The following is a 17,481-nucleotide window of genomic DNA, read 5'->3' on the forward strand; positions in this document are numbered from 1 at the left end:
AATATGCTGTCTAGGTTGTTCATAGCTTTCCTTCCAAGGAGTAAGCGTCTTTTAATTCCATGGCTGCAATCACCATCTGCAGTGATTTTGGAGCCCAAAAAAATAAAGTCTCTCACTGTTTCCACTGTTTCCCCATCTATCTTCCATGAAGTGATGGGACCGAATGCCGTGATCTTCATTTTTTTGAAGGTTGAGTTTTAAGCCAGCTTTTTCACTCTCCTCTTTCACTTTCATCGAGAGGCTCTTCAGTTCTTCTTCACTTTCTGCCATAAGGATGGTGTCATCTGCATATCCGAGGTTATTGATATGTCTCCCGGCAGTCTTGATTCTAGCTTGCACTTCATCCAGACTGGCATTTCGCAGTATGTACCCTGCATATAAGTTATAAGCAGGGTGACAATATACAACTTTGACGTATTCCATTCTCAGTTTGGAACCTGTTATTCCGTGTCTGGTTCTAACTGTTGCTTCTTGATCTGCATACAGATTTCTCAGGAGGCAGGTCAGGTGGTCTGGTATTCCCATCTCTTGAAGAATTTTCCAGTTTGTTTTGATCTACACAGTCAAAGGCTTTGGTATATTCAATAAAGCAGATGTTTTTCTGGAATTCTTTTGCTTTTTTTGATGATCCAGTGGATGTTGGCAATTTGATTTCTGGTCCCTCTGCCTTTTCTAAATCCAGCTTGAACATCTGGAATTTCATGGTTCATGTACTGTTGAAGCCTGGCTTGGAGAATTTGGAGCATGACTTTACTAGCCTGTGAGATGAGTGCAATTGTGCGGTAGTTTGAACGTTCTTTGGCATTGCCGTTCTTTGGGATTGGAATGAAAACTGACCTTTTACAGTCCTGTGGCCACTGCTGAGTTTTCCAAATTTGCTGTCACATTGAGTGCAGCACTTTAACAGCATCATAGTTTGGTCTCAAGTCAAACAACAGGGAGGGAATACAACCCCGCCCATTGACAGAAAATTGTAAAGATTTACTAAGCATGGCCCCGGCCATAAGAACAAGACCCAGTTTCCCCCACAGTCAGTCTCTCCCATCAGGAAGCTTCCATTAGCCTCTTTTTTTCTATCCTTCAGAGGGCTAACAGAGTGAAAACCACAATCACAGAAAACTAATCAAACTGATCACATGGACCACAGCCCTGTCTAACTCAGTGAAACTAAGCCATGCCATGTGGGGCCACCCAAGACAGACGGATCATGGTGGAGAGTTCTGACAAAACATTGTCCACTGGAGAAGGGAATGACAAACCACTTCGGTATTCCTGCCTTGAGAACCCCATGAGCAGTATGGAAAGGCAAAAAGATAGGACACTGAAAGATGAACTCCCCAAGTCCGTAGGTGCCCAATATGCTCCTGGACATCAGTGGAGAAATAATTTCAGAAAGAATGAAGAGATGGAGCCAAAGCGAAAGCAACACCCAGTTGTAGATGTGACTGGTGATGGAAGTAAAGTCCAGTTCTGTAAAGAGCAGTATTGTGTAGGAACCTGGAATGTTAGGTCCATGATTCAAGGTAAATTGGAAGTGGTCAAACAGGAGATGGCTAGAGTGAACATTGACATTTTAGGAATCAGAGAACCAAAGTGGACTGGAATGGGCGAATTTAACTCAGATGACCATTATATCTACTACTGCGGGCAAGAATCCCTTAGAAGAAATGGAGTAGCCATCATGGTCAACAAAAGAGTCTGAAATGCCCTGCCTGCCCAGTTAGGTATAAACTTGTGCGTGAGTCACCCACATTGAAGGAGTTAGAATGCAGGGAAATATGAGGTGCTTGACACCAAAACTCTGTGAGTGACCACGGGGTTTGTCTTGTAGCTTCAGGGATGCTGCTGAAGCAGGCAGCGTCCACGAGAGCGTGCTCCCTGACTTCTCTGGGGAGGGGGTGGAGGCATGCCAGTTGTCCTTCCAGCCCCGGAAGCCCTGAATGGGAAGGGGGTGCCACTGGTTCCCGGTCTGGGAACCAGTGTGTGTCAGACCCAGTGGAGAGCGCCACGGGGTTTAGACGACCATGGCAACAGCAGCACTTGAACCTGCCATTTTCTCTTCCTGATTTCTAAGCTGTTTGCTAAGGGCCTTTGTGACATTTTAACTATGCTAAGAACCTTTGAACAGCCAGTGACTCTCAAATAATGAAAATGATAGGGAAGCATGTTCTTTGGATGGGCAATTTGCTGGGTGTTGCACCCAGCCCTAGTGGGCGCTCAGCTTCAGTCCCCAGGAAGATGGGCTGTGCCTGTCCTCCAGTAGCAGCATCGGAACCTGGAGGATGAGTACAGAGCCCCAGCCCTGCTGCTTTCCTGTTGGGTCAGTGTTGGGGTTGGATGAGTTGGTGTAGAGAAAGCACCTGTGATTGTTGCAGTTGGAATTACTATTAGCTTCATTAGCAGGGGTGGCAACCCCCTCGCGCGGCCGGCCGTGCAGCAGGTATTCGGGCAGTCAGGCCCGCTTCGGGGTCACTCCCTGCCACATAACCAGCTGTTCATGGCGTGCGCTCAGTGTCCTCTCTCTGCCCCGCCTCTACCACCAGCCAGCTGTCTCTCTCGGGTTGCGTTCTCCTTCTAAGTATAGTCCAGCCTCATCCTGCCCTGTCATCAGGTGCCCAGGGTGTGTGACAGGACAGGAAGGGCAGTTGCAAAATCAGCCTTCATCCTATTCCAACAGGATAGACTCCTGGCATCTTGTCATCTTTAAAGGGAGACTGGAAAAGTTGGCTTTCGGGCACCTTGGAAGGGTGGATGGGGTTCCTTCCCAAAGCGGCAGAGAAGGTGAGGTGACCCCCCTGCCTTCCCGCGTCCCAGCAGTGACCAGCAGACAGATTCCCTGGCATTGGAGGGTTCCCATCTGTGACGGAGAAGCTGGCTTAGCACTGGCTCTGGATAGAATGGAATGCTTTGGGAAATTTGATTAAAATGTGGAAAAGATGCTTCTCGGTTGCAAAGCTGTAGAGAGTGCCTGGCTTGACACAAAAGCCGGGACCAGTCGTCTCTGCCACCTGGGCTTTCTCTGAAGGAAGTTCCAGCTGCAGTCAGCCGGCAGGCTTGATGTCCTGTGCAGCTGAGTTTCAGTTCCTTCTGATGTGGGGTAGGTGATTCGTGCTGGCTTGTTGCCTCTGAGAAGGACGTTAAGGGGCCCCTAATGCACTGGCCTTCTGCTTTGCTCTTAATATGATTTTCATGTCAAGGAATTACTGGTCTGATGTTTTCCTGCAAAAACCAGATGGCTTCATGGCTCCATTCACAGGGACTTCTGAGATCCGTGCCAAGCTTATTAGCATCTGCCGATCTCACAGAAAAACAAGGCCTTACCTAGAATGCTGTGTGGCTTTTTTTTTTTTCCCTGAAAGGAGGGCTTCTGCTGTAAAGAGCGCCAGTGGGCAGCCCACGTGTGGCTTTGCATGCACCCATCACTCTGGGTGGCGGCAGCAGCTCGACCCCCACAGCTCACCCCACCACGGTCGCAGCCTTCCCCATTGCCTGCAGATCGTGAACTGAGCCCATGCATCCCCAGTGAAGCCCTGCTCCAGCTCTGAAACACTGCTTCACAGCACTGACAGCAGAAGACAAACAGAAATCTGACTTGCCATGTTATCCATTCAATAAAAAAACCACCCAAGGGCAGAGGAATAGATATTCATCACGTCCCAGCAACTCAGCCAGGCCTGTGCGTTCAAGTGCAATATTTCTAGGTGGGTTTAGAAAAACCTTTCCTTGGCAAAGCGGAGTCCTCCTCCTGACAGCTCTTTGCACCAATGGGCCAGCCTGTCGGAGTTAGAACAAAGGGAATCCTGCTCGTCTGATTGGGGCCAGATAGCAGTTTCCTTCCTCCCCAGTGGTTTGTGTGCCGTTGTGGAAGTTTGAATACTTTTCCGTAAGTTAAGCAGAACTTTTCTCTTCGTGCTGTCTGGATTTGCCTTCATCTGTAGTCAAACTTTGGCTGCCAGGGTGGCCTTTGCCCTGGTTTAGCATGAGCAGAATAATAGCATCGGCTTGAAAAGAGATTCAGGAGATGATTATGGGATTATTCAGTAGGCTTGTCACCAGAGAATGCATCTGTTATGAAGGGCACGTAGTGGTGGGTTTTTTGTTTTTTTTTATGGAATTTCTATTTTAGCCACTGCATGCCTATGTGTGTATTATAGCAGCTACAATAGCAAAACATTGAGAGCAGTTTTGTTAGTGTGTCTTGCTGCTTCCGAGTATTGTGTTTTTCTAGAATGTTCTTTTGATTAATGAAGGTTCTCTGAAAGGGATGAGGGTGAAGTTCTTACCTGCCATATAAAGTTAAAAAAGGATATTTCAAGGAAAGTGTGGTTTGATTTGAATTTCGGCAGATTGGGGAAACTTGCTACTTAAATTGTGTTTCCTCTGCATTTGGAAACTTCAGTCTCCCAGATGTATGTAGCAGATGTTTTTATTTTCCTTATTGAAAACTAAGAGGTAGGCTTAGCTGGATTTCCTGATTCTTCCAGACCCGTCGGGGTGGATCGTTGGCCGCAGGGTGTGACCTGATGAGTGACTTGGGGGTTCATCCTAGACATCACTGTAGCAGTTTCATGACACCTCCCCTGGTGGTCCCGTGACTGAGACTCCGAGCTCCCAGTGCAGGCAGCCTGGGTTCCATCACTGGTTGGGGAGCTGGATCCCACATGCTGCAGCAGAGCTCCCTCACGCCACGGCTAAGACCTAGTGCAGCCAAGTAAATAAACTGTAGCAATTCCAGTATTTAAAGGTGAATGTGGCATGATAAAGGATGAACATTCGTGTGTGATTTTTTTTTTTTTTAAATACAAGGCAGTGGGAGATGTTGATTCATCCACTGATGCTGACTAGGCAGCTGCTGTGATCTAGCACTGACATAGCTCTGGTCACAGAGAGGAAGGGCGGCGTGGCCCTTGACTCGCAGAACTGGTGGTCCAGAGTGGGAGGGGCCTCTTCCAACACGTGTCCATGAGGAGCCAACCCGCCGTCATTTTCCTGGAGCACGGTGAGAGCTGGGGTTAGCTGGGCCTGGCCCAGCCAGTCACGTGGCCTAAGTGGGTCACACATCCTTTTTCATTTTGAGAACATGTGAAAATCACTTCCGTCACTTCTGGAGATGATACGCAGAGAAATACGGTTACTATCCACTTTTGATTTTTCAGAAGTAGAATATTCTTTCTGTTCCTTTCTGGTCTGCATCTTTTCTTACCTTCTTATTCTAGCAGTTACTAGGACTTCCAAGAGGAGACGGGCCTGGAAAGAGACAGGACAGTAAACTCAGGCCGGACATACTGCTCAAGGATGAAGGCTGTGGCTGCACGCGGCCGACACGGCGAGGGCAGCAGTTTGAGGGGTTGGTGGATTTCAGTGTCATGGAGCACGGAGCCCAGGGTCTCTGCAGCGCGCTCCTTCCTTTGACACAGCGCCGTGTAAATGCGGGGTGGCAGCCGTAGGAGCAGCATACTTGCTGTTTACCTGAAGCAGTCAGCATTCTCTGGGGACACCTCTGTGTTTGGGAAGTACCAGAAGATGTCTCAGAGGAGGCAGAGGGTGGCAGTTTCAGAATGCTGATCTTCCATTTTGGGGAGGTTTTACAGAATTTTTTTTTTTTTCTTTACAGAATGAAGTTGGCCTACTGGAGTTCTTCCAAAATGTGATCAAAGAAACTAGGGCAGAGCCCAAAAAAGTGACTAGTTGGGTCCTCAACACTTTCCTGGGCTTTTTAAAGCAAAGGAACCTTGCCGTCAGTGAGAGGTGAGTGGGGTCTGGGGAGGGCATTTTCTTTTTTCATGATCTCCGTGTCCAGAAGCAGCTGAAATAGGTCAGGGCCAGGGTTCTGTGCTTCCCCACCAGCCCCGCGCCCTGATCTCCTGATGAGACACAGGCCTTCTCTGTGAATGTCAGGGCTGTCTGCCTTCACCCGCACATCCGAAAGCTTCTTGGTGTGCTCGGGTCTCTGACCACCCACCCTGGCCTGTGAGCTGGGCTGGGCTGGGGGCCTGAGATGAAAACAATGAGGAGTTGGTCCCGGCTGTAAGAAAGCAGACATCGGCTCAGTGTGACCCTGCTATACCGCAGGTGTGCCCGGCCACCCGTGGATATACAGAAAGGGACCAAGCCCGGGGCGTCAGCCCTCAGGAGGGAGAACGCGGCTCCTTCAGGGGCCAGGCCCTGAGGAACCAGCGGGAGTGGCCGAGAGGAAGGGGCAGGACGCCCCCTGAGAAGGGGGAGGAACAGCTGAGCTGGCCCGAGTTGGGGTGAGGGCCAGACCCCATGCCCAGCGGTCAGGGTGCCCAGGCGTGTGTAGACAGCTCAGGGGGTCCCCGCCAGCACCCTGGGGAAGGCCGTGCGCAGTCTGGGATAAGTGGATCGTGGGCTTGGAGCATGTGGATGGGACTGGAAGCCACAGGAGCAGAGGAGAGCCGTCAGGGAGGACACGGCCTGGGCATGGCCACGGATGGGGCCTGAGACGCCCTGGACTGTAGCCGAGGAGCGTGGGCCGGCACGAAGGGGAGAACTGGGAGCATGGGTGTCAGAGAAGAAAAGGCCAGGGTCAAGAGGGAGAGAAGGAGCAGCACACGGCCCCTCCCCAGCCATGGCCTCGGTGAGCCACCCTCGGCCTCCAGCTGTAAGCGACAGTCGCGGCGCCTGCCTCCCGGGCTTCTTGAGAGGAGAAGGCGCGCAGCCCGCGAGCCCTCAGCGTTGGCTTCCTTCGCTTTTCGTGCTGGCGTGTCAAGTACCAGAGCCCCTCAGGTCCCCAGACCCCTGGGGCGTCTGGCGCCTGCCTGTCTGTCCTCCCTGTCCCCTCCAGTCTGACCTTTCTACTCCAGTTTCTACACGGAAACCCTGGGCCTGGCCGGGCAGGCTGGAGCCTCCTGGCCGACTTGAGGGAGAAGGCGTCGCTGCCCCTGAGCCTGACACGGTGGGACGGGCTTGGTGAGGGAGGGCCAGCTACGTCTGTGGGGAACTGGGCATGAGAGCCAGCAGCTTTGGGGACCACGGGGAGCATAGCCAAGAGGAACAGGGGGCGGAAAACGGCAGGAAGTGCAAGCTGACCGTGTGATTGGGGCTCAGCCAGCACACAGAGGCTGCGCAAAGTCACAGGAGCTGAGCCGCGAAGTGCCGGCTGTGGCGAGAGGAGCAGGACCCCGGCCCAGCCCTCAGGGAGCTCTGTGTCCTGGGGAGGATGGACTTGCGCAGCAGCGCTGTGGTTCAAGGCAGCCGGGACGCTTCCTGCCTAGAAGTACAAGCAATGCGGTGGGAGCAGAGCAGGGGAGACCATGTTCGCCCAGGAGGCTCCAGGAAAGTGTGCTTTGAGCTGTTGGAGGAGATCTTAACTCTTAGCCTTAAATAAGGCTTTTCGTGTTGCTGGCTGACCATTAGTGCCCCTGACTTTCGGTCTCGGCAGAGCCCTCAGCCGCTTTCTGGTTCGGCCCCTTCACATTTTAGCAGAGAAGGAGGCCCAGGCCCCACGGAGTAGCGTGCACTGCTGCTCAGACCCGAAGCCTGTCCCCTGACTTTCACATCACTTTCTTTGTATGTTGATATGGGAAACGAGGGCTTTACTAACAACCATTTTAGGAGCTTCTGCAGGAGCTGAGGTTGATGAAAACGTGTTGAAGGAACCTGGAGCCCCTGGTATTTATCCAGACAAGTTGGAAGCATTACAGACTTGAGAACCCCAAGGGCACCTAACTCTAAACAAAAGTATATTTGGTTGTTCCAAAGGCAAGTAAGGATGAAGCTAAGCAAGTTCTGTCTTGCGGTTTAGGTAGAACAGACGTTAACCAGTGAGCAACCTCAGCAGCCGGGCTCGTGTTTCCAAAGCCTGGAAGGGCAGTAGCTGCAAAGCCGGCAATAGTCTCATGGTGACGCCAGGCAAGGGACATCAGAGATGGTGCTGGCTGGAACTCATTTTGCAAATGAGCATTCATTTTTAAAGACCTCTCAGAAGACTGGCGTTTAAAGGGTCTGACCAGAAAAGGATTAGTCGCTTAGTCGTGTCTGACTCTTTGTGAGCCCATGGACTGTAACCCACCAGGCTTCTCTGTCCATGGGATTTTTCAGGCAAGAATATGGAGTGGATAGCCATTCCCTTCTCCAGGGGATCTTCCCAACCCAGGGATGGAAACCAGGTCTCCCGCATTACAGGCAGATTGTTTACCATCTGAGCCACCAGGGAAGCCTGAAAAGAAAGTGGAAGTTGCTCCGTCATGTCTGATACTTTGTGACCCCATGGACTGTAACCCACCAAGCTCCTTTGTCTGTGGAATTCTCAAGGCAGGGAGACTGAAGTGGGTTGCCATGCCCTTCTCCAAGGCATCTTCCCCACCCAAGAATAGAACCATGGCCTCCTCCATTGCAGGCAGATTCTTTACTGTCTGAGCCACCACAAAAGCACTTGTTGAACTTGGCCCTTGCGTTATTTTCAGTATATAGCTCTTTTGAACGATAACTCCATTAATACCAGTTTGACTTAGTTACGAAGGTGGAAATTACTGGTCCCCTGATGCAGCTTTCCCTGGTAGAATCAGGCCAGTGTAGCTCTCCAGTTGTTCGCTCCAGCTGAGGCCCTGAACCTGCAGCCTCCGAGGCCCTGGGAAACCAGCAAAGGCTTTTGAGCTGAGGAGGGACTGATGCCGGCGGGAGGGTTAGTCCCACAGTGTGATGTGCGGGGCCACGTCCAAGAAAGGGATGCAGGAGGCGGGAGCCTGTGAGCTGAGGGTGCTTGCCATCTTTCACAGAAACCAAACCAGAAGCTTACGTGACGGACACCCGGTGTGTCCCACAGAGCCTTAAATATCTGGTCCCCAGCCCTTTCTGGAAGAAGTTTCCTGAGCCGTGGCTTAGATGTGTTGTGTGGGGAGACGGGACCCCTGAGAGGTAGCTGACCATGTTGGCAGGAGAACGTTGCCCGGAAAGCAGTGGCCATCCTGGGGACAGACATGCTCTCCTCCTTTGCCAGGCTGAGGTGAAGGCAGAGGATACAGAAACGAGCCCTGGCCACTCCTCGCTAGAGAATGTGGAGGCCCCGGAGAAGGGGTTTTCCCAGAGGGGTGAAGGGGGTCCAGGGGCATGGTGCGGCAGCGTGGAGAAGCTGTTGCGTTTGGTAACAAGTGAGGGGAGGTGAATTTTTAAGAAGGATAAAGTTGGCATCCAGATGACATGTGCTCAGGAGGGCAGACAGTAACGGCTGATGCTCTGTATGGGTAAGAAATAAGGTAAGAAGCCAGGCAGAAGCAAGTGACGGCAAGCTGACTCGGAGGCATTTAAGATAGGGAAGATCTGAGCACTCGTGAAGGCGTGGGACCAAAGCTGCAGGAGACTGGAGCCTGGCGTCTGAGGAGGATTTGTAGGAGCGCCAAGTGACAGAATCAGGAGCATGGGCTTGAGGGGCTGTTAGGTGGAAAAGGAGGCGGAGGGCACCCTAGAAGATTCTGGGCCTTCCATCAGCTAGGGGCCTTATGATGTGGGAGGTGGGGGTCTGTGCTGAGAAGGAGCATAGAAAGGAGGCTCTAGAACAGCCTCTTGGGTGGGGGCACCAGGCAGGGTGCTGGGAATCAGCACGATGAGCAGAAGGACTGCTGAGCAGCTCCTGGGGGTCCAGGCCTCCCTGTCTTCCTCCACAAGCCTCTGTGTCTGGCAGGCTTGGGCCTGAAATGAGCCTGTGGATTGCGATGGGCAGCACCTTTCACAGGAGCCATGGTGGCTGTGGTTGTGTTGGGGTGTCTGCTTCCAGGATCCAGGCTGGAGATGGAGTTGTGATCCCGGAAGAGATCTAAGGGACCAGGTGAAGTTGGAAGGCTCAAAAGATGCCTCTCCCCTCCACCTCATAGGTGGCCTGGTCTGGGGATGGGAGACTAGCACACACGGCTTCTGTCTTTCACGTTAGAGTTTTCTTTAGTGGAGACACACTCGTGGCCCTGAAACCAGCATGATCTGACAGCAGCCACTCAGTAGCGTGTGCTTCTGCCGTTATGTTCCAAGTCAGATGCTTTATTTATGTAACTGAGGAGGGGGCCTTTGAGGGTTAGGGTGACAGGTCCCAATCTTCGCCATTGTCTTTCTGGAGGTCAGCCCTGGCACAGCTGGAATGAGTTGACACAGTGTCCCAGCCCTCCTTGTCGGGGATGGAGTCCAAGACACAGACACTGTTGACCTCCTGTGGGTATAAAAGGGTGACTGAGAAATCCCAAGTCAGTGGAGATATTTTACAGTGGATTAAGGTCATGGGATGAAAGGCGGAGTATTTTAAGTTATGCTTGTTCTATTTCTGTCCTCTGTCATCCCCACATCCGTTATCGGCAGCTCACGTGGGAATGGCACCCTTTCTGTTGAAGGCTCGAGAAATCTAGTTCAGCCTCTGTGCTTATTATGGTCTGCACTCTTAATTGGCCTTTATGTCGACTCGGATGGTAGAACATCCAAGAAACCTGAATGTTTAAAGCAACCTCGATTCTTTCTTACTTGTCAGTAGGGTGGGAGGTTAGAGGTATCTGTTGCTCTCCCAGCCCTCTCCCCCTTGTCCTGCTGAGATCTGATTAGGGGGTTTACAGCTGCTCCCGATACCAGACTCTCTCCAAGCCGCACATCCTCTAGGAGTTTCCTCTTCTCCTTTCTTCGGAATAAGCGGACACAGGCAGAACAGCAGGGCTCTCCGTGCCTCAGTGTCTAGTGTGAATGATGCTGTGGCGGTCTCACGGTACCTGAATTGGACCTGGTGAACTTGTGCTCGGTTGGCCTGGAGTCCCAGGAAATATCCAAGAGCATAACAAAGAAATTAACATCGAGTGATGGGAGCTGAGACTTAAACAGAAGGTGTTGTCAAGTCTCGCTGAGCACCCCAGAGGCTTTTGTTTGCGCACTCACAGTAATGTGCTATTTATAAGGCATTTCAGTCTATTTAAAACTGGTGCCCTTGTGACCTCAGACGGCGTTTCATTAGCCTTGTTGCTGTGTGTGTTTGAAAGTAGCAAGACCATGTATTTTAAAATAAATATTTATTTTAATTTTAAATATTGAATCTGTAATTCAGTATTTCCACTAACCTAGGCATTCACCTCCCCCCACCTCTAAATGTGAATTGATGACGCATCACATGTCCGGTTGCCTCTTGGCCTTTTACTTCATGGGCTCCTTGGAAATAAGTCACTTCCTGGAAGTGTAGATATAATGACTTCTGGACCCTAGTGTGTCCAGAAAGCTCTTGAGAGCCTGCAGGAGGCAGCAGATGTGTGGGTGCCCATGCAGACACCTGATGGTGTGGCTGGTAGTCACTGCACCCCGAAAGGAAAACTCTTACAGTGAAAAAAGAATTTATATTTGCACAAAAACACTACAAAAACCAGCTTTGTTAGCTGTTTTGTTTGAAGTAATTTTTAGGCTGATCTTTCAGTTGAAAATATTTAATTACTGGGTGTTGTTTTTTTCTTTCTTTTTTCTCTTCTCACCATGGTTCGTGAATTTTGCAGCCACCTCCTTTTCTTCACTAATTAAACTGAGCAGTTGTCTGTTGCTACAACTTGTGCCAAACAGCGGTTACTGTTGGGTAGTAAAATAAAGAAAAACAGCCCTAGTCACAAAAATGTGTTCTAGCCTGAAATACAAAATAATAAATAGCATGGAGCCCAGTTGGCCTGTTACTGTCATTCCTGGGTGGGGATGTACTTGTTCAAACCCGCAGAGTCGCGTGCTTTGGTCTTGGATAACTGAACGGGTATGCTGACAAAGGGAAGTGACACATTTCTTTCTCTCCTTTGGGGGTGCCAGTCCTGTCACACCCTCCGCCCTGGCTGAGCTGCTGGACCTGCTGGACAGGAAGGCCATCTCTTCATCCGCAGCCAAGCAGGTAAGTCCACACCTCTTGAGGAGTCCAGGCTCCCTGCCAGCCCAATACAGGTTTTATGGGAAGCTCTGCACTAGGTGAATTTCATCCTGGAAGTATTGTAATAAGCGCGTCTGAGTGCTGCTCGGGGGAGGGGGTTGTTTTTGTGTCTTCGTTTGTTGCTCTGTTTTTAGAGGTGGTGTCCTCGGTGCTTCTTTGGTTGATGGTTTGTTTGGTATCTTTGGCTGTGCTGGGCCTCTAGCTGCAGCGAGCGGGCTTCTCTTCATGGCGGAGCCAGGCTCTGGGCACACAATTTCGGTAGTTGTGGCCCACGGGCTTAGGTGCCCCACCACACATGGGGTCTCTCCACACCAGGGAGCGAACCTGTGTCCCCTGCATTAGCAGGTGGGCTCTCTTTCTTTCAGTCTGTTTCTTTTTAATTGAGGGATAATTGCTTTACAGTATCGTGTTGGTTTCTGCCGTACGTCAGCATGACTCAGCCATAGGTATACATATGTCTCCTCCCTCTTCACCCCACCCCACCCCTCTAGGTTGTCTGGAGCACCTCTCGAGCACCGGGTTTGGTTTTCTTGCATCATACAGCAAATTCCCACTGGCTGTCTGTTTTATATATGGTGATGTATGTCTTTCAGTGCAATTCTGTCAGATCATCACCCTCTGCTTCCCTCATTGTGTCCACAAGTCTGTTCTGTATGTCTGTGTCTCCTTTGCTGCCCTGCAGATAGGTTCATCGGTACCATCTTTCTATATTTCATATATATGCCTTAATGTACAATATTTGTTTTTCTTCTATCTGACTTCACTGTGTGTAATGGGCTCTACATTTATCTACCTTATCAGAACTAACTCACGTTCATTCCTTTTTATAGCTGAGTAATATTCCATTGTGTATATGTACCACAACTTCTTTAATCGATTCGTTTGTCAATGGACATCTAGCATCTGTGATGATTCCATGTCCTGTCTGTTGTATAATTGTGCTGCAGTGAACATTGGGTACATGTGTTTTTTAGAATTGTGGTTTTCTCAGAGTATATAGTAGTAGTACAGTATGAAAAGGCAAAAAGATAGGACACTGAAAGATGAACTCCCCAGGTCACTAGGTGCCCAATATGCTACTGGAGATCAGTGGAAAAGTAAATCCAGAAAGAATGAAGACATGGAGCCAAAGCAAAAACAACACTCAGTGGATGTGACTGGTGATAGAAGCAAGGTCCGATGCTGTAAAGAGCAATATTGCATAGGAACCTGGAATGTTAGGTCCATGAATCAAGGCAAATTGGAAGTGGTCAAAGAGGAGATGGCAAGGGTGAACGTAGACATTCTAGGAATCAGTGAACTAAAATGGACTGGAATGGGTGAATTTGACTCAGATGACCATTATATCTACTACTGTGGGCAGGAATCCCTTAGAAGAAATGGAGTAGCCATCATAGTCAACAAAAGAGTCCAAAATGCAGTACTTGCATGCAATCTCAAAAACAACAGAATGATCTCTGTTCACTTCCAAGGCAAACCATTCAATATCATAGTAATCCAAGTCTATACCCCAACCAGTAACACTGAAGAAGCTGAAGTTGAACAGTTCTGTGAAGACCTACAAGACCTTTTAAAACTAACACCCAAAAAAGATGTCCTTTTCATTATAGGGGACTGAAATGCAAAAGTAGGAAGTCAAGAAACACCTGGAGTAACAGGCAAATTTGGTCTTGGAGCACAGAATGAAGCAGGGCAAAGGCTAACAGAGTTTTGCCAGGAAAATGCACTGGTCAGAGCAAACACCCTCTTTCAACAACACAAGAGAAGGCTCTACACATGGACATCACCAGATGGCAAACACTGAAATCAGGTTGATTATATGCTTTGCACCCAAAGATGGAGAAGCTCTATACAGTCAGCAAAAACAAGACAGGGAACTGACTGTGGCTCAGATCATGAATTCCTTATTGCCAAATTCAGACTTAAATTGAAGAAAGTAGGGAAAACCAATAGACCATTCAGGTATGACCTAAATCAGATCCCTTATGATTATACAGTGGAAGTGAGAAATAGATTTAAGGGACTAGATCTGATAGAGTCCCTGATGAACTATGGACAGAGGTTCATGACATTGTACAGGAGACAGGGATAAAGACCATCCCCAAGAAAAAGAAATGCAAAAAAGCAAAATAGCTGTCTGAGGAGGCCTTACAAATAGCTGTGGAAAGAAGAGAAGCCAAAAGCAAAGGGGAAAAGGAAAGATATACCCAGTTGAATGCAGAGTTCCAAAGAATAGCAAGGAGAGATCAGAAAGCCTTCCTCAGCAATCGATGCAAAGAAATAGAGGAAAACAATAGAATGGGAAAGACTAGAGATCTCTTCAAGAAAATTAGACATACCAAGGGAATATATCACGCAAAGATGGGCTCGATAAAGGACAGAAATGGTATGGACCTAAGAGAAGGAGAAGATATAAAGAGGTGACAAGAATACACAGAAGAACCGTACAAAAAAGATCTTCATGACCAAGATAATCACGACGATGTGATCACTCACCTAGAGCCAGACCTCCTGGAATGTGAAGTCAAGTGGGCCTTAGAAAGCATCACTACGAACAAAGCCAGTGGAGGTGATGGAATTCCAGTTGAGCTATTTCAAATTCTGAAAGATGATGCTGTGAAAGTGCTGCACTCAATATGCCAGCAAATTTGGAAAACTCAGCAGTGGCCACAGGACTGGAAAAGGTCAGTTTTCATTCCAATCCCAAAGAAATGCAGTGCCAAAGAATGCTCAAACTACTGCACAATTGCACTCATCTCACACACTAGTAAAGTCATGCTCAAAATTCTTCAAACAGGCTTCAACAGTATATGAAACGTGAACTTCCAGATATTCAAGCTGGATTTAGAAAAAGCAGAGGAACGAGAGATCAAATAGCCAACATCTGTTGGGTCATGGAAAAAGCAAGAGAGTTCCAAAAAAACATCTACTTCTGCTTTATTGACTATGCCAAAACCTTTGACTGTTGGATCACAATAAACTGTGGAAAATTCTGAAAGAGATGGGAATACCAGATCACTTTACCTGCCTCCTGAGAAATCTGTATGCAGGTCAAGAAGCAGCAGTCAGAACTGGACATGGAACAACAGACTGGTTCCAAATAGGAAAAGGAGTACGCCAAGGTTCTATATTGTCACCCTGCTTATTTAACTTATATGCAGAGTACATCATGAGGAACGCTGGGCTGGAAGAAGCACAAACTGGAATTAAGATTGCTGGGAGAAATACCAATAACCTCAGATATGCAGATGACACCTCCCTCATGGCGGGAAGTGAAGAGGAACTAAAGAGCCTCTTGACGAAAGTGAAAGAGGAGAGTGAAAAAGTTGGCTTAAAGCTCAACATTCAGAAAATAGAGATCATGGCATCCAGTCCCATCAGTTCAGTTCAGTTCAGTTCAGTCGCTCAGTCGTGTCCGACTCTTTGCGACCCCATGAGTCACAGCACGCCAGGCCTCCCTGTCCATCACCAACTCCCGGAGTACACTCAGACTCACCTCCATTGAGTCGGTGATGCCATCCAGCCATCTCATTCTGTCGTCCCCTTCTCCTCCTGCCCCCAATCCCTCCCAGCATCAGAGCCTTTTCCAATCAGTCAACTCTTCTCATGAGGTGGCCAAAGTATTGGAGCTTCAGCTTTAGCATCAGTCCTTCCAATGAACAACCAGGACTGATCTCCTTTAGAATGGACTGGTTGGATCTCCTTGCAGCCCAAGGGACTCTCAGGAGTCTTCTCCAGCACCACAGTTAAAAGTATCAATTCTTCGGCGATCAGCTTTCTTCACCGTGCAACTCTCACATCCATACATGACCACGGGAAAAACCATAGCCTTGACTAGACAGACCTTGGTTGGTAAAGTAATATCTCTGCTTTTTAATATGCTATCTAGGTCATAACTTTCCTTCCAAGGAGTAAGCGTCTTTTAATTTCATGGCTGCAATCAGCATCCACAGTGATTTTGGAGCCCAAAAAAATAAAGTCTGACACTGTTTCCAGTGTTTCCCCATCTATTTCCCATGAAGTGATGGGACCAGATGCCATGATCTTTGTTTTCTGAATGTTGAGTTTTAAGCCAACTTTTTGACTCTCCTCTTTCACTTTCATCAAGAGGCTTTTTAGTTTCTCTTCACTTTCTGCCATAAGGGTGGTGTCATCTGCATATCTGAGGTTATTGATATTTCTCCCAGCAATCTTGATTCCAGCTTGTGCTTCTTCCAGCCCAGCGTTCCTCATAATGTACTCTGCATATAAGTTAAATAAGCAGGGTGACAACGTACAGCCTTGACGTACTCCTTTTCCTATTTGGAACCAGTCTGTTGTTCCATGTCCAGTTCTAACTGTTGCTTCCTGACCTGCATACAGATTTCTCAAGAGGCAGGTCTGGTCCTCTGGTATTCCCATCTCTTTCAGAATTTTCCACAGTTTATTGTGATCCAACAGTCAAAGGCTTTGGCATAGTCAATAAAGCAGAAATAGATATTTTTCTGGAACTCTCTTGCTTTTTCCATGATCCAGCAGATGTTGGCAATTTGATCTCTGGTTCCTCTGCTTTTTTTAAAACCAGCTTGAACATCTGGAAGTTCACGGTTCACGTATTGCTGAAGCCTGGCTTGGAGAATTTTGAGCATGACTTTACAGGTGTGTGAGATGAGTGCAATTGTGCGGTAGTTTGAGCATTCTTTGGCATTGCCTTTCTTTGGGATTGGAATGAAAACTGACCTTTTCCAGTCCTGTGGCCACTGCTGAGTTTTCCAAATTTGCTGGCATATTGAGTGCAGCACTTTCACAGCATCATCTTTCAGGATTTGAAATAGCTCAACTGGAATTCCATCACCTCCACTAGCTTTGTTTGTAGTGATGCTTTCTAAGGCCCACTTGACTTCACGTTCCAGGATGTCTGGCTCTAGATGAGTGATCACGCCATCGTGATTATATTGGTCGTGAAGATCTTTTTTGTACAGTTCTTCTGTGTGTTCTTGCCGCCTCTTCTTAATATCTTCTACTTCTGTTAGGTCCATATCACTTCATGAAAATAGATGTGGAAACAGCAGAACCAGTGGCTGACTTTATTTTTTATCGGCTCTAAAATCACTGTAGATGGTGACTGTACCATGAAATTAAAATTTACTTCTTGGAAGAAAAGTTATGAGCAATCTAGACAAAATATTAAAAATCAGAGACATTACTTTGCAATCAAAGGTCCATCTAGTCAAGACTGTTTTTTCCAGTGGTCATGTATGGATATGAGAGTTGGACTATAAAGAAAGCTGAGTGCTGAAGAATTGATGTTTTTGAACTGTGGTGTTGGAGAAGACTCTTGAGAGTCCCTTGGACTGCAAGGAGATCTAACCAGTCCATCCTAAAGAGATCAGTCCTTGGTGTTCATTGGAAGGGCTGATGTTGAAGCTGAAACTCCAATACTTTGGCCATCTGATGCGACAAGTTGACTCATTAGAAAAGACCCTGATGCTGGGAAAGATTGATGTCAGGAGAAAAAGGGGACCACAGAGGATGAGATGGTTGGATTGCTCACCAACTCAATGGACTTGAGTTTGGGTAAATTCTGGGAGTTGGTGACAGATAATGAGGCCTGGCTTGCTGCA

General features: G+C 48.4%; 1 protein-coding gene across 2 annotated transcripts in view; it reads left to right on the forward strand.

Moving 5' to 3' along the window:
- The window catches only part of GATB (glutamyl-tRNA amidotransferase subunit B), a 94,697-nt gene that overhangs the window by 67,937 nt on the left and 9,279 nt on the right, over positions 1–17,481 (forward strand). For both annotated transcript variants that reach the window (XM_055405476.2, XM_088827976.1), the window contains 2 exons: positions 5,615–5,748; positions 11,764–11,842. In XM_055405476.2, coding sequence (XP_055261451.2) covers positions 5,615–5,748; positions 11,764–11,842 — 213 coding nt within the window. The remainder of the gene's footprint in view (positions 1–5,614; positions 5,749–11,763; positions 11,843–17,481) is intronic.

Source organism: Moschus berezovskii, chromosome 19 (genome assembly GCF_049115385.1).
Source record: "Moschus berezovskii isolate FMDL1 chromosome 19, NW_MosBer_1.0, whole genome shotgun sequence".
NCBI lineage: Eukaryota > Metazoa > Chordata > Mammalia > Artiodactyla > Moschidae > Moschus > Moschus berezovskii.